The sequence below is a fragment of the Nothoprocta perdicaria genome, unplaced genomic scaffold (genome assembly GCF_003342845.1).
Source record: "Nothoprocta perdicaria isolate Ctin4 unplaced genomic scaffold, notPer1 scaffold_97, whole genome shotgun sequence".
NCBI lineage: Eukaryota > Metazoa > Chordata > Aves > Tinamiformes > Tinamidae > Nothoprocta > Nothoprocta perdicaria.
Genome location: NW_020456276.1, coordinates 349556 through 375019, shown reverse-complemented (window position 1 = coordinate 375019; position 25464 = coordinate 349556). Strand labels below are relative to the sequence as shown.

At 43.8% G+C, this 25464-nt stretch overlaps 1 protein-coding gene across 2 annotated transcripts in view; it reads right to left on the bottom strand.

Moving 5' to 3' along the window:
- PKP1 (plakophilin 1) overlaps window positions 1–25464 on the bottom strand; it is a 39926-nt gene that overhangs the window by 5840 nt on the left and 8622 nt on the right. The window contains exons 3-11 of one of the 2 annotated variants that reach the window (XM_026053215.1): window positions 16682–17109; window positions 8745–8889; window positions 6872–7079; window positions 6043–6220; window positions 5107–5160; window positions 3776–3890; window positions 2845–3000; window positions 2565–2741; window positions 389–542 (exon numbers count right to left, since the gene is read on the bottom strand). In XM_026053215.1, coding sequence (XP_025909000.1) covers window positions 389–542; window positions 2565–2741; window positions 2845–3000; window positions 3776–3890; window positions 5107–5160; window positions 6043–6220; window positions 6872–7079; window positions 8745–8889; window positions 16682–17109 — 1615 coding nt within the window. The remainder of the gene's footprint in view (window positions 1–388; window positions 543–2564; window positions 2742–2844; window positions 3001–3775; window positions 3891–5106; window positions 5161–6042; window positions 6221–6871; window positions 7080–8744; window positions 8890–16681; window positions 17110–25464) is intronic. The other variant, XM_026053216.1, reaches the window with a different exon arrangement.

Sequence of the window (25464 nt, the reverse complement as noted above, 5' to 3'; positions counted from 1 at the left end):
GATTTGAAAGGCAATGTGTGGGTCAGGGCTAATCAAATCCAACTCAGTCCCCAAAACAGTCATCCAGGTGGCAGTTTAGTGACTCCACAGACTTGTCATTACGTATACATAACATACCATATCATATACATATATAAATAAGCATATGTATATACATATTTATAAGCATACCRTATCCTTGTGTATACTTTGCAATAGCATGCATTTTGTTAAGAAAGCAGATATCATCTGTAAAGGTTCATTTGGCCAGAACAAATAACATTGTTATTTGTTCCCTTTGTCCCATTTGGGTGCTTGTCTGAGTCCTGTCTTGGGGTGGGGTGGGCATATATTAGAACAGTAGAAATTWGACATTGTTTTGGAATACTCTGTGTTGGAAATTCCTTACCCATGGTTTTGTGGAGAACAGGATGTCTGGACATGTTGCTCAGCAAAGAAGCCCCAGAGCGGACAACTTCAGAGCTGTTGGACTGAAGGAGCCGTGCAATGCGAGGCAAACCTTTTTCTTTCATACCAATCAATTGGCTCATGGCATTTGACATCTAGGACATGGAAGAGAGATGTCTGATGACTTCTCATACTGGGATAACACAACTGGAACAATGTACAGAGTGAAACATACCTACACTATAAAATGAGCATCCGTATACTACCTTCTTCTGCTATCACAATCCCATCTGCTTTGTCATTTATCCCTCTTCTCAATAAGCTAAGCACATTGCAAACTCATCCTCTGTGACATGACTTGTACTTCTGTCCTTTTTCTGGAGGTCTGAAAGGGACACAGTTGCTCCTCCAACTTCTTTCCATTAGGTGGAGAATTTTCACCTCCATGTCTACATTGCCCTTACTTAGCTCCCTGCCATGCCATAAAAAAATAGACTGCTACAGAGCAGAAACAGCTAATGACACATTTAAGAAACAAGTTGAAGGCCAAAATGCATGTCTTGGATCACAGTTTCATGCTTGGTAATGTAAATCTAGAGGATGCAGCTCATGAATTTTGAAGCACATAAACTTGCCCACATACTGGTAGAGTTAAACTGATTTTCTCAGCTACTGCACCACCACATGGGCTGCTGGAGTTAATCGAACCACCAGAGAGTGACAAACATTCACCAACAGGGAGAACAAGAGGATGGAGGGAAGGAGCTAGGAGGCAATCCCCTTCCCCTGGGCTGAGATCCAGTTTCCCTCCCACACTCCAAGAGGCACATGTGCTGTGTTAAGGATTCACAACAAGTTGAGATGTGAGGCTGTGAAGAGATTCAGACACCTCCTAAATAAGCTACCGGGTTAATAACATCACTTGGCAAGCTTCTCACCAGTCTTCTTTTTCCTTAAGTGATAACAAACCATTGCAACTCCAGATCTGAGCTGTAATAAGAGCTTTGAAAGTAAACGCTATTTCTGCGCGTTCTGGCAAATTCCACTTACTCTCTTCAAAAAGCTAAAATTAGTTATTGCAATTCAGTCAATAATTTCTCTTTGTTTGCTTTCTTTCCACTATAAAAAGGCTTTTTTTTTTTCTGCAACGATTGCTGAAATCCTTTTCATTCCTATGTAGTACACAGCTCCAGCCCCATTTCTCCAAACAGCTCTGCCTCACACCATGACAGGCTCCCTCCCTCCTGTTGTTAGTGGCACTGTTTACTTAAGCTGCAAAAAAAATAAKAAAAAAGCATTTTCGCATTGAAAGACTTATAATAACAGCTCCCAGGAGGGGACTGGCACTGGCAGTTTAATGTCATCCTGGCAGCAAAGGCTCCTTTAGTGAGTCAGTCTGTTTCTGGGTGGAACACGTTGCACACGTGACACACCTCTCCTGTGCACAAAATAATTAGCTGTTTATCTACCTAGCCATCTTATTTAAATTAAAATTGATGAAGTTCGACACAAACAGGCAAGTTGAGGTTTGTCCACACGAACACAGCCTGCGAGGACATGCCATAGTGATATTGGGCACTGCAAACAGAGATGTTGTTGTGATGTGGCACTGGCCATGCCCTAGCCCCTGCAACACTCACAGCCTTACGCAGCCTGTATCACCTCTACACTGCCATACAAGAGGACTAGGAGCACCTGTGATGCTTATGAGTATCTCCGATGTAAGCATGCTCTACAATCCACAGTACAACCCACCCTGTTATTAGAGTCACCTCCCACTATAAAAACATGGACAAGCAGCTGACTTATGTCCTTTCTCTCTTGTGGAAAATTTAATGAGAACTGTCCACATCTGTACTTCTGTGCAAACGCATGCCGGAGCCATAGGGTGAGAGGACCAATATCAGCAGATGCTTGTGTTGTGAGTAGCAGACCAGGAAACACAGAGGTTCCCCTGGAACAGTATATAGATAGAGTGCAGATCCTGTGGGTCACTGATTATACCTCCCCACGAGATGATATCTTTGGAGTTTACATATGAACCTAAGCTGGAGCACCTGATATGGAAATAGTTGTGATAAATGTCCTGAAATTCTATAAGAGCATTTTTCTTCTGATGACCGTAAGGTGCTGACATGTTGGGACACATGTGACAGAGAAGAAAAAGGAGAGCTTACCAGCCCTCGGCTTGCAGTGAGGTTCTGCAGGGCCCCAGCACAAGCTTCCAAAGTGGCATCCTTCTTGCTGTGCTCCATCAGGGACAGATAGGTGCGGATGGCATCTGAGTGGTAGAGCCAGCTGGGTCCTTTAGGTTTATAATCCTCCTCAGGAAGGGGGATGCCATACTCATCGTTCTACAGAGAGATGAGAGACTGCATGTTTAGATGCTGCTCCTTGCTGGCAGCCTCTGCCTGGGGCTGAAAATCGCGTTTCCAAGCCCTCTGCAGCATCTCTTACCTCCATTTTGCCACTCCTGCTGTTGAAGCAGCCTGTGAGAGTTTTGTCCATATAAACACTCCGGGCCATGTGGTTGAGCTGAGTGTATTTGTTGGGAACTTCAGCATCCAGGCGGTAGGAGAGGTTGTGCAGGATGCAGATGCAATTCTCCACAGACTGAAGTCACCCCCAGAAGAAAGATACAAGCATTACATTAGACAGAAAAATGGGAAAATACCTGCTCTAGCTGCAGAGAGGACACAGACCATGACATAGTTATCTTTTTTTTTGGTGTTCCACTGTATAAGCCCTTGACCCTGCTTAATGGAGCACCGAATGTTCCATCAAAAGGACACAGAGTAGTCAAGAACTAGGGTGATAGAACCCTGCGACTGAACAATTAGCAAATGTGATCTTGCTAGATATTTGCTAAATACCTCTAGCCAACATCAAAACATACAGACATGCATTTACTTCCAGTGTCATTTATACACAATGACCAGAGCCACAGTTTGGGGAGTGGGGAAGGATGCCAGCTTCTGGCTTCTTATTATGTATGGTGTCCACTTGGGTTTTATAAACTTAAACCCTGCTGTAGGAATGCAATTGTAATGGGGAAACCAAGAGATGTAGGTCAAGATGCCAGAAGGATCATGGGGTGGGAGGGCAAGGTAGGGAAGCATACTGGGGGCTCAGGAACCAAAATATTTTTCTATGGTTCTGTGTCTGGTGAAGGGAAATTGTAAAACTCACATCTACTTCAGGTCAACAGCACAGAGACTTTGCAGTCCTACAATAGACCACAAGGGGATTTGGTAGGACAAGAGGAGCTCAGAGCCCTCTTGCATTTGACCCTGAAAGGGATTATGAGATATTCTCAAGGTTGCAATTATTAACTGTGAGCCTGCTAGGACCAAACTCTAGCAGACAGTCTGGAAGAAGCATCTGGTACCTTATCATCAGGTCGGTTAGAAGCCACACAGTTCTGGGCGTAGGTCATGACTGAATCAATCAGGCCTGGGTAATTCCTCATCGTCTGGCGTCCCATATCTGCAGAACTCAAGTTTCTGAAGGAGGACATTGAAAAGCATATCAGGAGAGAAGGAGGAAAGCAGAYTGAGTTCACTCATAAGTCTTTCTCAGCCTTGCATGGTGGATTTTATTTTTTTTCCAGAATTCATCAAGGTGGTGAATTGCTTTCATTTTGCAGSCCTTCTGTGAACCTGTGTAGCTCTCATGTTGCTCTTTTATATGGCTTTCATCTGGGAAAATGTCCTATTAAAGAGCTCTATATAGAAGACATTCTTCTATCATGAATAGTTTTCATGCCTTAGAGGCTATGCATGTGATATTGCACAGGTTGATTGCCTCTTTGGAGGTGTTTCCAAAGAGAAGACTGACTAAAGACCATCTGTAATTATTGTGGAAATCAGGAATGTGTAAATGTTTGTGACCATGGAGCTACACAGAGTTGACAGAAATTTGCATGGGAAACACTGGCAGGTATGATGAAGCGCAGCAAGAACTCTGATCAGAGGGACTGACCAGGGTATAACATATTCCTGAGCACTCTGTCAGGTTGCTGCTGGGACAGAGGAGTTTTTACAGTAACAGGAAATGTTTTTATATATATATATATATATTTTTTTATATATATATTTTTTTTTTTTTTTTTTTCCCTGTTTTAAAGCCTTGTCGCTTGCAGATGAAAAACAAGAGAGGTTGGCAATTGCTGTGAGATAGTCACTCCAGGCATCCCAGAACTGGATTTGATGTTCACTGTGATTTGCAGCCTCCTCATTAACATGAATTCATCTGCAATCCAGAAATGCTTGAGCAGCAATGGCTCGACCTTGGGGCAAACCCCAGGCTGTTCTCATCCCTGCGTTCTGGTGTTGCAGTGTAATGAGTCACAGCTCTCCAGGCTCAGCCCTTGGAGCAGGGGCTCCGGACCCAACCACTCTGCCTTCCTTCTTCTGGGTGCTCCTGAGTTCTGTTTCTCTGAGCCCTGGTGAGCTCCCTCACTGACCTGCAGTCTGACAGTAGTTAGTGGTGGTGCCATGTATCACAGATTGCCATAAACAAGTCTCAGAAGACAGAGCCTGTCTTGAGTTAAACTACTTTGAAAGCCCTTTTTATGGGCTCTAACGTCATACTCCTTTCCTCATTTTAATGGACTACCTTGTGGCATAGGCGAATTTRGACAATCTCGTAAGTGGAGTTCATCTAAAATATATATCATATATCTCCTATGTGCTACATAAACCATTCACTCTGACATGCAATTGCACGAGAAAGGCTCTCTTCCAAGACAGGGAAAGGAGCTGCATTCGCTGTCTTTCAGACACGTTTCCCAGCCTCCAAAGACGATCATATCAAGTCTCAAAGGCCCCTACTGCATTCATCCATTTTGTTTCATAAGCAGCTACAGCTCCTACCAGCTGCATGTCTGGTAAGGGTGCGGTCAGCTCCGCGCTCCCTCGGGGAGAGCTTCAGTTGATGAAAGTACCTAATTATACTGCCTTTCTCTCTCTCTCTCTCTCTCTCTCTCTCTCTCTCTTTCTCTCTCTCCTTGTTCCCAGTGAGACAAGAAGCTTGCATCCAAGTGGAGGAGGATGGTAGGAGAAACAGCAAGTCAGGACGAAGATCTCCTACAAAAGGACTCTGGCTTTTCTGTGAAAAGATAATGTACTCCAAGCTTGATATACCCCTCCCATTCTGTAGCTGAGCCATGTGCTGAAATGAGCTGGTAGACAGTAAGTTGCAAATGTCAATGAGCGCTAGGAAAGGTCCAGGGCAATGAGAATATTTTGTAGTTAAACAGTTATTAAAATCAATTAAAACCRGTGGGAAAATGCTTGTTTTCTCTACATAGAGAATTCTTTCTATTATCACCTAAAAAAAATGGACTTTTTTTCCAGCAACTAAACAAAATTCCATTTGAAAACCTTGGACTCTAAGGCCCAAAAGTACCAAGTTTCTTGCATTTTTTGAGTAGAGATTTTGTGAGGACAAACTTATTTTGAAGAAAAAAAAGAGAGAGAAGATACTGTCCTGCTAGAAGTATTTTACATCGAAGTTTTTCTGCTCCCTCTATTCAGGAAAACTTTCTCGAGAATATGTAAAAACACTCACTGTAAAGCTATTAATGAAGCTATTGTAAGGGGATTTAGACATCTTCATCTCGTGTCAACAGCAAATCCCTGCTTCATGACTCACCTCAAACACCCTGTAGCATTGAAGAATACTTCTGGGTCAATAATTTCTCTTGTTCTATTGCAGCCACCATCAGACCAGCCAGAGAAAGGGATGATAACACAGTCTGTCAAGACAGGGAGGGCCTCCTGTATTAACTCTTCTTTCAATTCATCAGTGGAAGAGAGGTTCCAGAGCAGTCCTATAAAGGAAATAATAAGAGACAAGTCTTAGCAGAAAGGTCAGTAGGAACTGATGCAGTAGGAACTTCATCTAGATCAGGGTGAATCTCAACAACAAAATCCTTGTTCACTCCTTGAGCTAATAAGGGGTAGAGGCTAAACCATAGTCTCTGTCCATCCCAACAGGAGAATGGCAGAAGGGACCCCTTTACCATGTGCAGGTGGGCATCTGAGCATTCTTCCTGCCCAAACTGATGTTTAGTGACATACATTTAGCAAGGGAAAGGCATCTCTTTAGAGATCTAATGAAGGTTCAAACACAGGATCTCAAGCACTGCTGAGGATGACCTGAATCCTTTGAGATCCTGAATCCTTCAAGGATCTTGAATCCTTCGAGAAAGCCTGTGGCACCATCCACACAACCTGTCCGTCCTTCTGGAGGTAACCAGTGCCTTGGGCCTTCCCCGGGAACAGCGCAGGGGCCAAGGCTGTAGGAAGGCATGGGAATGTCTGTGTGACCACAGCTGTGGAGGGAAATCTGGGGAAGACGCAACCCCAGTGGACACTTGGGGCATGGAAAGTTCCTRCAGGATATCAAAGGGCCAGGATCCCCACTGCCTTATGCTTTGGGCTGACATCAACCAGGGGGGTCTTGGCAATCTCTACTGYACCTGTCAATTGCTTCTGTATTTCTGTGTTCCCCGTCCTGCGGAGAAGGCTCACACACTCCCTTATCCCATTCTGCCGTCGTGTTTCTATCTTGTTGGTTGGATTCCTGAAGACCAAATTTCGGAGAGCTCCAGCTGCTGCTCGCTGAACGTTCTGGTTTGTGCTGCGGAGCAGTTCAACAAGCTTGGCGATTCCCCCGAGACGATAGACCTGTGCCACGAAAAAAAGAATACTACCGTCAACGTGGTGTGCAGAACACTGCTCAGAGAAGGAAAACTGTAACAGTCGGATATTCTTGGCAGTAAAGAATGACTGGAACTTGCAAACAATGTGTTTGTTCAGGCCATATGTGTTGGGTGCTGCCCTAGAGATTTAAATTTAGCTTTTTACAATGGATTCATATSAGCCATAGACCAAATCCTTCACTAACATAGCACTGTTTGCTCCCACAAATTCCCACTACTTCCATCCATTTATGTCAGGTGAAAATGAGGCCCTGTAAATATGCAAAGGACATCTATAGCAATATAATAATGCAACGTGGTAATTTATTTACATCCTAAATTCACAGGTCGAACTAGAGGGGTGGCTCACGGTGGTACAGTGTAAATGCCCTGGAGGTCAACTGGTAATGGGCCATATTCTGGTACCAAAATGGGAAGGCACATCAGGCCACATTGGAAACAGAAGCAAATCCAGACCTCAAGGAAATAATATACATGTAGGGAGGGTTTGTAAGCCATGTGAATTCCATCAGCTGAGGCTTTCTGAAATAAAGAAGCTTCCTGCCATAGGATTCCTTCCCGCGCCAGGTCTACTGGAGACCTAAGTCTCAGTGGAGCTCCTACTTGCACAAACAAACCTACTGGCTGAAGATGTGCTGACAATAGATAATGAACGAGCGCCTTTTACAAAAGAAACAAAACAATCATGTGTTCAGATGACTCATTGTGTACTTGCTCTAACACATCCTTTCCTTCTGGGAAGCGATGGGGCAGGCCAGTGTGTTCTCAATGGTAACGAAGGGAGAGGTCACACCACTGTTAGGGACTATAACACAGTCTGCAGCTGCAGTGGGGACAAAGGTTTCATGGGTGGGTTCATGCACTGTGCCAGCCTGACTTCGCCACTATGCCAGAAAATAGAAAGCCACGTTTATACAGATGCCATCTTGAGAAATCTACATTTTCAAACAGGTCAGGATTGGATAAGCTTTTGTAAGACAGTGTTGCTGCAGCAGATCCATCCTTTAAGCTGCCTCCTTTGTGGTGTATTGCCATAGAAATAGCAATTAGAGAATAAGAACAGAAGAAAAATAAGCCGTGTTATGAGAAGCCCTTCTGTTTGATTAAGTATCTTTATATATGATCACTGACTAATCCAGTGGATTAGGCGGATGGCTCAAACATCATTGAGCAATGCATAGTGAAAAGACTGCAGCAGGATTYGGGGCAATTCTCTATGACTTGGACCCTGCAGCTCTGAAATAGCAGAATATTCATGTGAAACCGTGGTTCCAAGAGGACAGGAGGCTCCATGCAGGAGAGCAGAGCATTCGGGTGGCTTCTCCTATCACCTAAATCCACATGTCTGTGTCACAGAGGGCTATACCRATAATGTGGCCACAGTCTCCTTTGCTATCTGGCAACTATTACCTTGTGTTAAATCCTAATCACACTGCTATTAAGAGAAAGTAGCCACTAATAGTTCAAAAATCCACTTAATTAATTCCTATGTGGAACTAACACAGTTTGAGAGTCTATAATAAAAATGAAGAGGAGCTAAGGATACTAGGCACCGATGGAGACCAGTTTCATCCAACCAGTGTGCCCTCACATACAACGTGACTGAAGAGCTATGAAGAAGTTAGCTCACCTCTTGCTTGGCAGACTCGTCCTGGAAGCAGGTGTGCTGGAGGTAGTAAGCTCCCATGGCTTGGTATTTGTCATCGGAGGAGCACAAAAGCTGTATGGCTTTCTGGATGGTCATTGTACCGCCATCTATTTCATCACCACATATTCTAAGTTAAAGAAAAATACAGTATTGATTTGGTGCTCAGGCACAGACAAAAGAGCTACTTCAGTACTAGGAATTAGTAGGAAGGAATCAAACATACAGCAAAAACACGATCACATCACCATACAAACCATAAGGTGCACCTCTAGCATCTGTACCTGTCTCAAAAAGAGAATGATAAAGGAATCCAGAGGAGGATTATCAGTAACGCTGGTTTGGAGCAGGAACGAAGGGTTTGGGAAAAATGTAGACATTTGAAGACTTGTCTCACTGTTTAGAAAATCCATCTGTCTTCAGCAGTATTGCTACCAAGCTAACAGAAAAAGGCACAGATTTGCAGACTGATGAAGGGGTTCTGAACTACAGAACTTGTCTATTTTCTCCAATTATATCAGTTTAGTCTGGAAAAAGCTATTATTTCTTTTTAGCATCCTTATCTGTTAGGCCTTCAGCTCTGGTCTCAGCTCATRGGAGCATTAATTCACATGAACTGAAAAACAACATAAAATTCAGAACAGAGAAGACTCAAAAACCAATATCCCATATGATTATTAGTATTTAAGCTGTGATAGRAAACAAATGGGAAACACTTTGTTAACAGTAGATGAAATCAAAAAGTGTGGGAGACTCACTAGGACAATGACCTGACAGTTCTGCTGCTTGACTGGGATCATTCCTCGTTCAAGGTACAGCTGAGACTAGTGGGGAGTTTTATAATACCTTCAAATGAGCCTATTAATCACAAGCATTAATCACGAGAAGGGACTGATTTATCATGAACAGCATGTGCAGACTCATTTTGGCTGTGACAAAGAACTGTAAAAGTGATTTTTTATTTTTACATAGAAAGGAGATCCTAGCTGATCCTAGAAAGGATCAGCAGTTTACTATAAAAGCAATATTTTAAATATCAAAAGACTCTCCCCTTGACACAGCACAGGCCAGTCTATAACAAATGTCATACAAAATATCAAAAGTCAACAATAATGATGCAATACTGGAAGACAGCAACAGAGACTATTGCAGTATTTACTCCCCTTTCCCTGCTAGTAAAGTTGCATTCAGTTTAACTTACTCATCTATGCACCTGTGCAGGGAAAGAAAAGAAACTGGTGATTTCAAAGAACAATTTGCTTATATGTCTTAGACATTTATCTTAAGATAAGAGGACTTTCCCTCTGGAGAAACCTCTGTTGATATGCAGGAATCTGAGATGATGATCTTGGATGGGACATTCAGCTTTCAATAGCCAAGGTTAGATGAACATCATTCCATTTCCATTTCTACTGTAAGAATAAAATCATATCACTTAATCATATAGTTCTTCATCATTTGAACTGTTATCAAAACTCGGCTCCAATAACCTTTCATCGAACTTGAACTGAGGAAACAGAATTGGAGGGAAAAAGTTTAAACTGGAGTTTAAACTTGGGTTTGATTTAGTAGTTTTTAGGTTCACAATGCTCTGATTTTCTCTTAGTCTTTTCATGCTCTCAGACACACAATATTGCTGAAACATCCATAGGTCCCAGCTGGAATGGAACCAAAGGGATTTTGACTTTGGGAACATGGATCTGGTCTGATAGACTAGAGATGGAAGGAGGGAGCAATCATGGAGATATTTTTTGTTTTTGTTTTTCTTTTTTTTTTTTTTTTTGTATATTCCCAATATTAAGGAAAACCTCAATCCACAAGCATTTTTTATGAGACAGATGTCCCTCCAGTCCAGCTACTCAAGGATGGCAATTTTCTACACATTCACTGCACAAGAGGGGCAAACTCTATTTCACCACTGAAAAACTCAGGTCCATTTCCTCACAGGAAAAGACGTCTAAGCARAATCCATTTCCTCTGCTGGATCACAACAGGAGAAGTTCAGAGGGAATGAGCAGCTAGGTTCTGTCATGTCACTGGAGAAGTTAGAAGCAGTGATCTCTCCTAGTCAAGAATATAATCACCCTAAAACAGCCTGTGCTAATAGGGAGATTGTTCATCAGCCAGCCAGGGCTATTCCTAACCAGTTCAACACTACGTGAATAAGAGCCCGCTCCAAGAGAAATTCTTGGGCTGTGGCCATCTCCAACCTGGGCCAAAGTGCCTGGTAGGAAGAACTCCAAGGGTTGTTCTTCTTCCACAATAAAGAAGCAATCAAAACAGGGAGAGACCTCAATTAGAAATGATTCAACAAGACAAATTAGATGATCAGATTCAGGTCTGGAAGGGAAACAAATACTTAATAGGATCAGTATCACAGAAAGGCAAATTTTCTATCATTAGTTTGATACTAAGGACTTTGGTTCATTTCATTTTAGCAAATTGGTTTGTGTTAATCTAATTAAGGCTATGAGTCCCAGGAGAGGAGGAAAACAGAAATTTCTAAGAAATTCCATTATTCATTAACAAACTGAGAGTGAAGACACTCAAACATATGGCTGCATCTCTCTAGGGCATCCAGGCATTTCTAGGGCATCTGACCAAATCAAACTTAAAGGCCATGCTSCTCGCTGAGCAGCCACGTTTGTTACTGGAACTCTCCACCAAGACCTTGGTGCCATGAAGAGCAAGGCTGGAGCCTTCCCGCAGGCTCTGCTTAGTTCCTAAATACCAGGGAGATGGGCACAGATTGACACGGAGCCCAGGAGGAGAGGATCCTCTCCATGTGCAATCCTGCTATAGGAACCCTGTCAGGGCAGCATCATGCACAGCTCCTCCGCAGTTCCTTTGGATGTAAATACACAACGCAGACAAGCCCAAATCACACGGGACCAGTACTGATAAGCTATCATTTTCAGAAGCAGTTTATCTCAAGTAAGAATGAAACAAAGTGAAGATGACAATCTTTGTACTTGGCTCTGCTTTCACTGTATGGCATAGCCTGAGAGAAACTATATTTTTATACTTATCTTCTTCGGTCCTAATTTCCTATCCCTAAAACAAATCTATAAAAAAAATACCTTAAGCACCTCTCCCCTCCTTTAATTTTTTTTTTTTTTTTCCAATAACTCTCTCTGTTTGCTGCCCGTTGTATATCCAGAGAGCCTGAGCTCCTGACAAGGAATGAACGGTTCCAGGACACACAATTACTGCCTCTAAACTTTAACAACAGTCTGTACAGCAACTGCTGTAGCCTGTCTTGGGCTAGCCGATGTTGCCATAGGCAGATTTGGTCATATTTGAGTGATGTTTTTGCAATATTAAAAATTCAAAGGATTGTCCTAGTCTCTTGAGAGCCCTTCACTTTCGTGAGAACTCTAAAGAGACATTTTAGCTTCTTTCTCCCCTCCACAGAGAATGCCAGAATGAAATCCATCAACAATATCTAAAAATGAAGTCATGGACTATTTTAGAAGACGACACATTTTGTAGATGTCCATTTATGGCTCCTGATCAACATCAGCACCACTCCAGTTGGAGAATGGCTGCAGACTCCCCAGGCCATCTCTTCACCTTTACAAATGTGAGCACTCTGAATCCTTCACAAAGGGTGAGACTGGTCTGACCTGACAGTAACGTCTGCTGCTCAGTCACCTGTGTTTCCTCTGAAGTCAAGAGGAAGATGCTGACTTTGTCAGGGGTAACTTGTTGACCTGCCTCGGATTTCAGCTCTGCTGGCCCATGCATGCATCTCTTGTAGCAGCAAGAACCCAGGCCACCAGCTCATATGCAGGCATCAAAAACAGAGGGGCATGCACATAAMTAGTTTACTGCTACACACACTATTGCAGACCAACACTCAGTCCATATCACCAACCTAGATGGAGCCTGGACTGTATGTGTGGTATCTGAAGCATGCAATGCAACACATTTGGAAGCAATGCTAAAACAAGATTAGCTAGYGGCAGAAATAGTTTTTCTGCACCTTGACTTTCAGCTTGAGTGGAAGAAAGACCCAGGATTTTCTAGGACACAATAAACACCACATACTTGATTGCTATTTCTTGTTTCCACTACCTGATGGACGAGGAAGGTGTAAAAAAACTTCTCCTGACTGCTGAATTGCAATATGTCATTTAGCTAGAAGCTGGCTAGCTCCARATGGCACACAGTCATTGGAGCATGACAAAATGAAAGCAAACGCCATCAGTCAGAGAAAGTGGTTAAGAGCAGGCAAATACGCCCAGTGTTTATCAGTTACTGAAACCACTTTTGCTGTTGCCTCCCCACGTGAAAGGTTGCATGTCTGTAAGAAGCCATGAGAGTACAAAGTAGAGAAGCMTGTTGAGGAGAAGGGGGTGGACACCAGAAATCCCCCTCTGGCTCTATTAGATAAGAATATCTACTCCAAAAAGGCTGTATTCTGGAAAAAATGTGAATGGTGTACATTGGGAACTGACTTTAGGAGTTATCAGAATAATCCATGAGCTTCTGAGCCCAGGTCGGAGATGCTGACTTTGGAAATACTGTTGCAAATCTGACATAACATAAACGCACAAAGACTTTCCAGAAAGCCCCTGACCAGCTTCAGAGAAGTATGTCCAAAAGGAACATGACAAAGTCCCTCTCTACTCACAGAGGTGGCGTCATAATGATGGGTGGTTGAAAAGAAGGTACTTCAAGAGGACATTTCCAAAAGTGAACCACTACCTTTGGAATAGTCTCCTGACCTGAACAATGCAGATTTCATCACTAGAGCCAGTATTTTGGGGTAACTACCATCCTATCACTTGCTTTAGTTTATAGGACATGATTAAAAACAAAACAAAAAAAAAGGGTCAACAACAAGCATTCTGATGTTAAACTATTTACTATTTATCACCTAGCTGGAGGAAAGGTACTTTCCTCAGCCGTCATTTGTTCTGCATGAGGAAGTCCTCTTCTGAGAGATGTTTGTCCAAGACAACTTTCTGTTTCCTAAAAGGAAATGCTGTAGACATGGAAAACCTGCTCAATTAAAGGAGGCAACCACACAATCAAGAAGAGCTCTAGAATTAAGTAACTTTGTGATCGAATACATTTCTGCTATAGAGACTGCTCAGTCAGCCTTTGATGGTTCTTACAAACTCCATATTTTGATACCCACATGCTAATATCACTACTTGAGAATATCCAGTGTCTCCTTTTGCATCTTACACTATCTGGGCAGAAGATTAGATATGTAGCATGAGGCATCTGAAGAGCTCTTGAACCATTATTGACCCCGTCCAGAGTCACTATATTACAGAGCAGACCTGTATTAAAACAGATCCACTGGATCTCAGATTCCACCATCATCACTCCTACAGCAAGAGGAACTGTCCTATCCTGTCACTTCTGAAAGGCTGGAAATAGTCTAACCCAACAGATATGATTTGCCAAGCCAAATTATGGACAACTTACCCACCTACGCAGGAAATAGGAAGCATGAAACTGAAACACACCATGGTCCTAAATGGTTCTAAAGACAAAAGCTCTACCTTAAGAACTACTAGAACAGAAAGAACAGAATCCCAGAATGAGTTCTARCTATTACCCAGCTAAGCTCTTCCTGAATACAGATGTTAACAATGGGATGCCTACAAGCAAACCCGTCCCTACCCAACCATCAGGCCACCCAAATAAAGATCAATATCTCCAAGTACAGAATTCTCCAAGCAGAAACAGTCCTACATGGCAGAGTGCACAGTCCTAAAACCACACTCCAGACCAAGGAGAACAACAATGCTGCCATAACCTGCTTTCAAAGAAGGACTGGCCTTCCAAATCACTACATTTTTTTCAAAGAGGACAACTCCTTAATAAGTTTCTGAAATTATAAGGATGACTGTAGCCAGCCTCAGTTCCTTTGAGTAAGGAGCAGAATCACTTGTACTCCCCAAACGAATCCAGCTCTGCAGATAGTTTCACTGGGAGCAGGGAGGGGTGCCCCAGCCAGATCAGATTTACTCAGGGGACACAGCCCCTGTTGGGCCTACGACTTCAAGCCTGACGTTTCCACATGAGAACCAGTTCGGCCAGACGAGCAATGCCCCCAGCCAGGAGAAGTCTATAAAAGCAACCACTCCCTAACCAGAGGGCATTCAGTGCTGGAGAATATTCCTCTCACAACAGTAGTTCTCCTTCTCTGGAGAAAACCTAATTATTCTTCAAGTGACCCTTCCAAAGCAACGACCAAGGCTGAAATTGTGGGTTCTGTCATGTAGGTCTTTCAAGAAAGTTTGTCCACCTGGAACTAACTGCTCCAAATCCACATTTTTCCCTATGCAGAAAGCAGCAGCTATCCCATATTCCCTCATTCATCTGTCACTCCCCTCACACTTCAACACTCTTTAGTCAGAAATTCCCTGGGACAAGTTACTTCTCGTTTTCATAGTGTCTCTGTCGTCCATTCCGCAGGAATTACAAAGCTTCTGAGATGAGCAAACTGACCCCACCAGTGCTCTGTGCTGGAGGTGATCAGGGCTAATTGTGCATGTGTTAAACTTAAGGGAACTGAGCACAAGGAAAGCAGCAACATGAAAACAGGCAAATGACGTTTCTTGGCATCCTCACTCTGGGATTTACGTCTCCTATGCAGTTTGAAATGAGGGGGGTGGAGCAAAGCATTCACCAAATCCATGGAGAAACCTGGAAATCAAAACTTCTTTTTTTAATAACACAGAGGAGTTACCAAAGATCGCCAGAAATGAGCTCAGGAACTTCCATATTTTGTAGGACAGCCTGTCCCGTCCATGGGGCAGAGGGTGGTAATATCTGGCTGACACAGAGCAAGCCCTCTATGACACTGATGCTGCAAAGGCAGGSCAAAGCCTCTGGGAATACCTGCAGRAGATATAGACCCTGTTTCTCTAGGTGAGTAAAACATTATGGACTTGAGCTAAATGTCTTCTAGGACTCCTGTGAGCAGAAGAACATGGTTCATGCTACAGATTTGGTGATAGCACAGAGGACAGCTTCAGGGCAGYGTTCAACTAGTATTCCTGCAATGCCATCAAAATCCCACCTTTTCCTTTTTTTCTGAGRGCTGTGCTGCATTGCACAGGGAATAACTGTTTTGAGCTCTATGGTGTGTATTACATGCCTACTGTTTGTAGGCAACATTTGCAAGAAGGATCTGGTGCTAAGTGAGACACAAATGACAACCCTCCACACTTGCATGGTTCCTAACACTCATGGGGTTGGATGCATTGGATAGGATGAAAATGTACAACTTAGATTCCTTCTTCTCTTAAGGCTTGGTAAATTCTTCTAGCCAAGGTAGGGCTTTTTTTTTTTTTTTTTTTTTTTTCCTCCCCAATTTCTGACTCTTATTTTCCCAAATGTGAATCAGTCAATCAGTCAGACCTCTCTGGGAATGAAATAAGGAGTGTCTACAAAGACAGAAGGGTAAATGCTCTGCTCTTAGTCCTGAACCCAAGGGATCGATCCTTTCAAAGCTGGCTATATTTTTTGTTTTTAGCTTTCTACTGGGAATTTCTACCAAATTAGAGTGCTGTGCCAGGCAGGAGAGACACCTGAACTGCAAGCTGGCCTTTCTTCTCTTCACCTTCTCACTTTCATCCTACAAAGGAGTTGTAAGACAACAGCACTGGAGACTAGGGCATCATCCTGGCTAATGTCACACAGCTGCAACAGAGACATTTGCACTGAGCCCGTCAGATTGGTCCCCATTCACAGTSAGCAAACAGAAACAAGCCCTTTATTAGATGAGTGTGACTCATCTGACCTACTTGACACTCTACTGCAGGACAAGAATGAGTACTTTCTGCACCAGTGAACAGATTTCCACTGGCTAAAAAACAGTTCAAGCCACTAACTGGACAAGCCTCCATATCAGATGTCTACATTTACTTAGATGAATCCCACCGTGTGAGACTTACTTGGAGCTGGACTGAGCCTGTCCATAAACCACGTCCTGCTTGCTGCTCATCATAGGCTGGGCATAGACYACGTCGGCTTTGTTGCTGGAGGGGCAGGAGAGGGCCCGCGCTGGCATTTTTTTACTTGTCCTGGTAGTTCCTTGCTGGGTGCTGCAGCTGCTGTAGATGCTCTGGCGGTTCAGGGTTGCCTTGTGCTCTGCCCTGTTCCCCACCTGAGTCTTCCTCAGCGTGCCGCGGGGTGGTTCGCAGTAGAGGTCCGGCTCGCTCCGGCTGCTCTTGATGTTCTGCACAAAGCAGTAGTCGCTGCCGGCCCTGGCGGGGCTGCAGACCGCAGCCTTGCTGTAGTGCTTGCTGCCCCAGCCCTCCATCTGGCTGTAGGAGCTGTAGCGCCTGTTCTCCACATCCCGCTTCAGCGTCCCGTTGTACAGCTGATCGACAAGAAAACAGRAGAAAAAAATTAGGAAAGGATTGAACTGAAGATCAGTGTTGTTAAGCCACACTCCATGGGTAGCTGCCAAACTGCTATGTTTCTAGAGAGCTTGTGGTCCAGTCTCCCAACCAACCCCTTGCTGAATGAGCCTGGAAGAAGAGCAGTGACAGTCTCCTTGTGCACACACAGTGAAAGCCGGGCACCACAGGCAAACCTRCGCTACACTGAGATGACTAGTTCTAGGCATGAGCCTCATGAGATGCTGAAGTTCATCCTGCAGAGCTCATCGTTACCACCAGCCAGTGAGGGTTTACGTGCAGTGCCTGCAGCAGACATTCACCTATTGGCCATATAAATGTCATGTGAAAGGCCATGGCACGTCTCTGTCACCACGGGGAATGGGGCCCCTTTCTGCCCTTCCAGCATTGCCTGTCCTTATTTTTAATTTTCTTATCTTTTGTTCACCTTCCATGTATATATTCCTTAGAAAGGGAGAAAAGGGTGGGAAAAGGTGGTTAAAAGGTAACCTTGAATCCCACTGTGCTAGCTGGGCAATGCTTCTGCATTGCAAGGCATGTAGTATCACCTCACACGATGTGATATTCCAAGAACAAGGAGGATGATGAGGCAAGAAATGACAGTCACTAAAATGGGGGGAAAAGGAAGAAAAAAAAAAACAAAAAAAAAATTAAAAAAAAGAAATTAATCAAAAGAAACAATGGCTTTATCTGTCCTGCTCCCTGTCCAGAGGACTCTACCACTTCACCAATGATACTCTGGATTTCCCCAAGTACACCACAAATCAGGACTGGATCTGATATTCTTCTGCAATATTAAAGTTTCTGGATACCCATYCTGACATTTGGAGGCCTCCATGGATGTCTTCAGGTCAAAGATGTGTCACTAAGGTGTACACTCCAGAAAGAAAAAATATTTTTTAAAAAGATATTCTAATGCTGTTTACCTAAAGATATCAAGTTCTCCCACCTTACTCTCCTGAGCACCCTGGCTAGTAGATCTTCAAGGTATTCAGCAAAGAGGCATAAAAAGAGCCAAATGAAGACAGTGACATAGAATTCATCTCTTTTAGATTTATCTTGGAAAAGCTTGTGCAGGAAAAGCCTGTGACTGAGGGGGTGTTTTCTCACCTAATTTTAGCAGATAGGCTACAGATGCTTCTTTCTACCCAAGCCACCCACAGGTTCCATGGGCTATAAGAGAAAAGACAATGGCACCCTATTATTTCCACAAAGGTTCAATGCACAAGCTTCTACCTGGTGCARTGGATTTTTTCCATGCCTGTGCCTCTGTGAACAAATCTGGGTTTTCTAATGAAGATACACCATGTGACAAAGACTGGTGTTCTGTAACGTTCTGTGATATAGAAATTACAGAAATCCTAATTATAGAATCAGATCCTCTGCAGGATCTCCCTGTCTCCTGCTGTTCTTTCCCRTTTCATCCCAGCCTTGAGCTCAGTCAGCATCATTTCTGTCTCTGACACTTTGCAGAATTGTCATTACGCTAATTAATTAAGCTAAATATTGCCATTAACAAGCTGATCTTCAGGAATGTAGTGAATCCTCTCTGCTGTTTCCCAGAGAGCTGCACAGGTGAGTAACAGCTGAAAACTTTCAGAACAGGTTATATATTAGGCATGTGTAAGAGGAAACCCTTTAGTCCATTTACACTGATACCCAGATTATCCTGTCACTTGAGCCTAAATCCAAAGTGATTTTTATATTTTCATTCAGCAGGTTTGCATCTAAGCAGGTGAATTGCTGGAAGGGGAGAAAAGGAGGACAAATTCCCTTTGTGTTTACTCCAGTGAACACAGAAAAAACCTGTTAGTACTGCAGAACAGCAGGTAACAGGTTTGGTGCATATTGCAGAGCTCCTGGGCATTTAGTAAAAAAATTTGCATGTGATAACCAAAGCAAGGACAAGGCATATGGGCTCCCTCAACCACGGAGAGGGGCCCACAAACATTTCCAGGGTGGCCCTGCTCTTTGGCTACGGYAAAATCTACCATCTCCGAGAGCACAAAGTGACCTTCCACCAAAGCCACCATCTGCTCCACTGTGAATAACTGTGTCCTTTACAGGGTAAAATAAMCCCCATGAGCTCTACCCTTGCAGGTGGCATTTGGAGATGCCAAGGACCATGAGGAGAGTGTGGGACGAGCCTGTGGAAGGAGGGTCCTTGGGTGGCCCGTGACCAGCTGGGTGGAGAAGCCAGGCTCAGAGGGCTGGCCGGAGGTCAGGGCAGCAGTTTGCCAGATGTTAGCCCTGCCGTTTTTCTTTATGAGTCAGTATATAAGTTGGGATGATTTTGTAGGGTTGTCAGAAGCTTGGCAGAGATGTGGAGCCTCTGGGCATTCACCGAAACCAGCAAGCTTACTATTTAGCTAAAGATATTGTTTGCTTTCAGTGAACTCACATGAGAGCTCTGGCSACAGAAGGGGCAGGGAAAGGCGTGAATGTGTCTGCATTTATAGGTGGGAATTACCAATTCTGCATTTCCTGCTGTGTTTTATAGTGCCATTGAGCATTGTTCTCCTTCCTGGCAGCCCTGAGAAGGGCGAAGCAAAGCGACCGCCTGTTTGGAAAGACTCCTTTCTGCAACACAGGGAGCCCAGAGCTGCAAGTTAGTGCAGGTCCTAGCAGGGCGGGGAAGCCTTTTGCAAACTCATGGGAAAATAGTTCCCGTGTGATGTGAAGCTCATTACCAAAGTCAGTGCATGACTTTTATTGCTGATGCTACGAGATGCTTGGCTGAGCCCATTTTAATCTCTTTCAAGTGGCACGGACCTAATTGGTATCTTAGAATCCTTTTTTTTTTGCAGCAAGAGCCTGATACAAAGCTTCTCCAAATCGATGAGGAGTCTCTTGTCAGCTCCAGCGGATTGCAGATCTGCTTGCCAGATTGGTTCTACGAATTCTCTTGCAAATGTAGCTGATCAGATTGCTTCTTGAGCTCGGCCTTGGCCATGTCTTAAGCACAACTTTGTCAAACTAACATCCGTGTCCCCATTTCAGGTATTTAGCCAGCCAATTCCCCCTTTTAGTATCTCTTTATCTGATGCAGCAATCAGTGAGATAGGATGTGCAGTAAAGAAGAACAAAGACATTCTGCCATCCAGAGAAGAGATGTCATCTCTGAAGATGAAGGTGATGTTATTAAGTAGTCTGTCTTACAAAGATCCACTTGACAACAATCTCATAATCTTTGCTGATTGCATTGCATGGACAGAACAAGCTCATCTTATGCAGAATGGCGTTAGTAAAAGAAAGCAATCAATCTCTCTCTTTCAAACCTTAGAAACCACCTAGATTCCATAATGGCCTGAACTGCATCTCCCCACTCCTTGTGGATGTCTGCACAGGGAAGGTAGGCCAGGTCCACATCTCCTCTCTTTATAACTGTGGAGAAATTCTGGAATCCTGGACAAGGAATTCCCTCAAATCAGGATAAAGACAGAAAGCAGTGCTTCCTCCTGCACTCCAAGCTTTGGAAATCATTTTAGAAGAGCTCAGGCTCTTCTTCCTGCAGGACTTCAGTAGCCCTGGGGAGATTTTGCAGGTTTCTCCTTTGACCAGACATCATCACCCACCAGCAGTGACCTGTSCTTGCAGGACACGTGAGGATGCTCACGTGCAAATGCGTCATGCAGATATCCTTCATCTTAGTCTGAACTTCTCCTCCCTCTGTGAAACAGGCCTATATGCTTTAAACCAATCCCTGGGAGCTGTTCATTCATATGAAAACAAGGAGAGGAGACACAGGGAGGAAAGGCAGTGAAGATGAGTCCTGATATCATGCAGGTGCTCCTATCAGGTCCAGAGATTTGGTGTTTTCCTTCACTGGCAACAATAAAGACCTGCCTTTAAATTCACAAGCATTTGGGGTTCACCAGCTATCAGCCTGAAATACAAAGCTATCTTAGAGTCATTAACTAGAACAAGCAGCATAGAAAATGGAGAAATAAATATCTTTAACTTCATCTTTCAAAAAATGCCATAGAGAAAGAAAAAGACACCATTGCAGTATTTCAGTCATTGATAATGAGTCAATTTCTGGTGCTTTTCTACTATAAACCCTCTGTTTAACAGGAAAAGTCACTGTTCTCTTCTCAACTTCCAGAGAGAAAAAGTGAAGTATGGAGCAAGTTGCTGATGACCCAGCATCCCAGAACCAGGAATCCCATCCACGACTCAGGACGGCCTTTCCAAGTCACAGGCCCTCCCCGATAACTGGGTGTTTCTGACTTGTGCATCTAAGGACGCGATCAGTTCATTACTTAGCTCTAATTTTTTCCCTTGCAATTTGTTTCTAGAGCAGCAGACAGAGAGAAGTGAAGGACTCCGTATAAACACGTCAAGGGCAGGTTTCTCCCAGGCTGGAGGGCAAAGCTCAGGCAATGCAACATGACAGCGTCCCACCCTGCGTGATGGGTGGGGAAAACTCTTGATGCTGCTTGCGAAATGCTTTCGCTGCTGCCTGCTACACACTCCATTGCATGGAGAAAAAAAATTGCAAAACCAGCACATACATTGTTTATCCATTTCAGAAACACTCTTTCCCACCTTCACGGGATGCTGCCTTTCTGTATGATTTTTCACCTGATCCTTTAAGTAGCTGTGATTTAGTTGATAGTTCAGTTTGTCCTGTCAGGGGAAGGCATTGTCCAACACGCTGCTCCAAAGCATGAAGACACTTGTAAAATCCCACGGGGAGACAAGGGTTTGAATGAGCAGTGCTGTGCAACAACTGTAAATCCTTTTGTTCTTTAATAAGGCTACTTAATGCRTTCCTTTTTATTGTTATTATTTCAGTGTGTCATTACAGTAAATCACAAATTTCATCCTGAAGTCCTTACAGGACAAAGCTCCCACTAAAATCTGCAGATTCTTGTCAGCAGAGGTGACAGCAGGGAGGGGATTTCAGGGAGCATTCCTGTCYGTTGGAATGGTGCTGGGCTGCAGGCAGGCCTATCTGCTGGTCAGCYTCCCTAATGCAGGTAATGCATTTTGGAGAAGAAGTTCTGCAACGTACTCCCATAGAGAAAATTTGTTTAGGGATCTAAGTAGTTCTCTACTGCATAGGGACCACCAAAGTGCATATAGTTCCCTCGTGTCAAAATGAGACCCTAGCTGTGATGACTGAAGAAAAAAAGGGTGAGCCCTGGTGACGCAGAAGCCAGCAGACTCCCACCRCTAATTGTGCCAGGATCCAGCTCAGTTACTGCCTCAACAGCAGCCACATCAGACATGCCAAATATTCCTTGGCCTAGGAGCTGAGATGCTCCCGGAAACGTTATTTGCAATAGCAACGAGCCCACAGGCTGAGTAAGCTCTTTGGGGATGAAGATCTGTTCGTGTGGTTGGAAGCAAGAGTGCCCTGACGTCAGAGATGAAGCTACTTTCCCAGTGATGCACGGCCAGCACGGCAAAGACCTGCTCTCCCCTCATTCGGGGCAGTGCCTGGGGGAACGAGTTGTCACCTCCGCCTAGACCCTGCAGGTTTTCTTTGTGTGGAAGTCAGCATGGAGAGGACATGTTGTCCCATTACTGCACCTTCCACACAGTGCCAAGGCACACATGGGACCTGGGAACTCTGTCCCAGTTCTCTAACAGGAATGGTGGCTGGATCTGCCAACCCACAGAGCCAGAGCGAAGGCAAAACTTTTGCAGATGGAAAAAAATCAGCCTTGGAAGATCTGTTCTGCTCCCTGACTTTCCTTGATGTTCTCTGCCTTGGGTTTTGTCTGCGTACTTACAAGACTACTATGGTCCAATGGACTGTGGTGGTGTCTTTTGTACTGGTACTGAACAGATGCCAGTGCACTGAGCAGTGGGGAGGTTACARCCAAGGGTGCAGCTCATGCTGAGACCTCTCCTGCCACAATTCTGCTCCGGATATCTAGTTTTAAAGTTCCCTCAGGTTCAGCTGCAGGAACTCTAGTCAGCACTTGCACCTCAGGTATCACTCAGGCCTTCAGATCAGGATATGGCATATTAAATTCCTGATGGTCTGATGACTTTGGGAACTAGTGACCACTTATAATCCACACTGTGATAAATGGTGCCAAATGTCGTTGAAGGTCTTCTAGGCTCAACAGTATCTGACTAGCCATGAAACTAGCCATGAAAGAAGACAACCCATAGAAGCTTGCTATCACTAACGTACCCATTACTGCCTCCTGCGAGGTCACYATGCAAATGGGGACATTAGTGATAGACTGGGGACTTCGTCCTTGAAGGGTGAGTCAGGCTCTGTGATGTGAGTCAAAGAAACAGTGCAGCCAAACCTGGGGGACCAACTCTGCAGCGCTCAGAGGTGGGGAGGAGTGCCTGTTCCTTGAGTAAATACATAGATTTCAGTGTTACTTAAACTGGTAATGAGTACTTACTCACTGTAATGTTAGTTACAATGATGTTACTAACGAGGCACTCCACAATAGAAGTAATCAGAAAATCATTTTTTAGTAATGAATAAATCAAAAGTTTTAGCCAGGAGTGTTGATAGACTGAAAGGTTGTTGACAACACATATATTAGCAAGCTCTTTTTTACAGATTAATCTTTCAAAGTCACGAATAATAGTTTTTCAGTGAAGGTGAAGGGTGAAGCAGAACAGGTGACACACCTTCTTCTTAAAAAGATGTTATTTAGAGTAACAATCTAAGGCAATACAAGCRTGCACTGTCACCTCCACAAATAAGAAGTGTGTATATGTCCTAAGTGCTTTGTAGCAACTATTTCCTTTTGCAGAACCTAGATATAAATTGCCTGTTACATTTTTTTAACTTCAGAAATATTAAGAGCAATCAATGTCACTGAATACTACGCTGGATAATTTCCCTTAAATGTCTGTATTTGACCATACATCTTGAATGGCCATTGGGATTTTTCAGAAAAAAAAAATAGTGTAAGGAAAGAACTTCGTCTTCAAAAAGACTTTTTTTTTCTTTTGTCCATGTCTTACAAAACAAGGGCTACAAATGCATTTTTAAGTGTCTAGAACCTGCATGAATTTCAATTAAGCCTGTAGACAAAGCTTAAAGACAACTGAAGCTGAAAGCTGGCAGCGGTGTGTTTTTGTAAATCTTTAATATTTTTCTAAAAGAAGCAAAATAGAGGAGGCTTCTCAGTGCAGCTGGGGAGTGTGGTGTCTGTTAAGCTTTTTAAACAGATTTGGGGCCSATGTTCTATGCTCCAGTGTGCCAGTGGAGCTTGGGACGCACTGGCCCTAATTGCAGCCATCCCTCTGTTAGGTGTCTGCTCCAATCTCATTATCAGTGGAAGGAGGCATCCAGAGGGGCTGATTCATCCTGACCTGACAGATCTCCAAGATAGCGGAGATGAATCACCTCCTGGTACTTCTCTCTTTGTTGGCTATGGGAGGAGTATAGACAACTTGTTAAGACTAAGTGGCAGATTTACAGATAGACTAAGTTAGGTAAGATGATTTTTGCTGTAAATCAGCAATGAATCCTAGTTCCTTTTCCAAACTAGCCCAGGTCCTGAAGACCCTCACCAAAATGAGACTCTTAGGTTTGCGGAAAGACCTTCCCTGATCAGTAAAAGCAGAAGAACCCTTCAGAGAAAAGCTGTGAAGTGCCTCAGTCAGTGGTGAGCCAGAACTGACTGAACTGGCATAAGCACTGCCCTCTATGCCTAGGAGAGGTCCTGATCTTCATAGTCATCTTGTGAGCCATTCCCCAAACCTCTACCTCAGTGCTGGACTGGAATCTCTACCAGTGAGTTAGCATTTCTACATATCCAACATTTGTTGCAGTAGTTGGGAAGAACATCAGGAGYTAATAAAATGAAAACACACTGCAGGCACCATCAGAAAACAAACTTACCTTCCTTACTGTTTAAGTAAAATAGCTAGAACATTAAGTAAAACATAAAAGAAAGCCATAAAAGAATGTTATGCCTTGCCTAAGCAAAGCCAAASTACTTCAAGAAGACCCAATATACAAGTGACAATAAATAATCAAATCAATCAAACAAACAAAAACCCCAACCAACCATAGTTGTTCTACGCATGAAACACTTGTCAGTAACAGCAATGTTGGTGTGACATCCAACATTGAATTGGTGAATGTGGTAACATCTACCTAATGGTGGCTCCACCTCAGAAGCAGTGAGCTGCAGTTGGCTGGTGGACAGCAAAATACGGAGAAGCTTCTCTGCCTGCCTGCCCTTCTCAGACTCTTCTGCAGGGGTCCATCACTGCCTTAGACACGGTGACAGGATATTAGCTTCGATTAACCTTTATTCTGACCCACTCCAGTCACTGCTGCGGTCTTACTCCTGGCAAAAACACCACTGCCTGGGAACCTG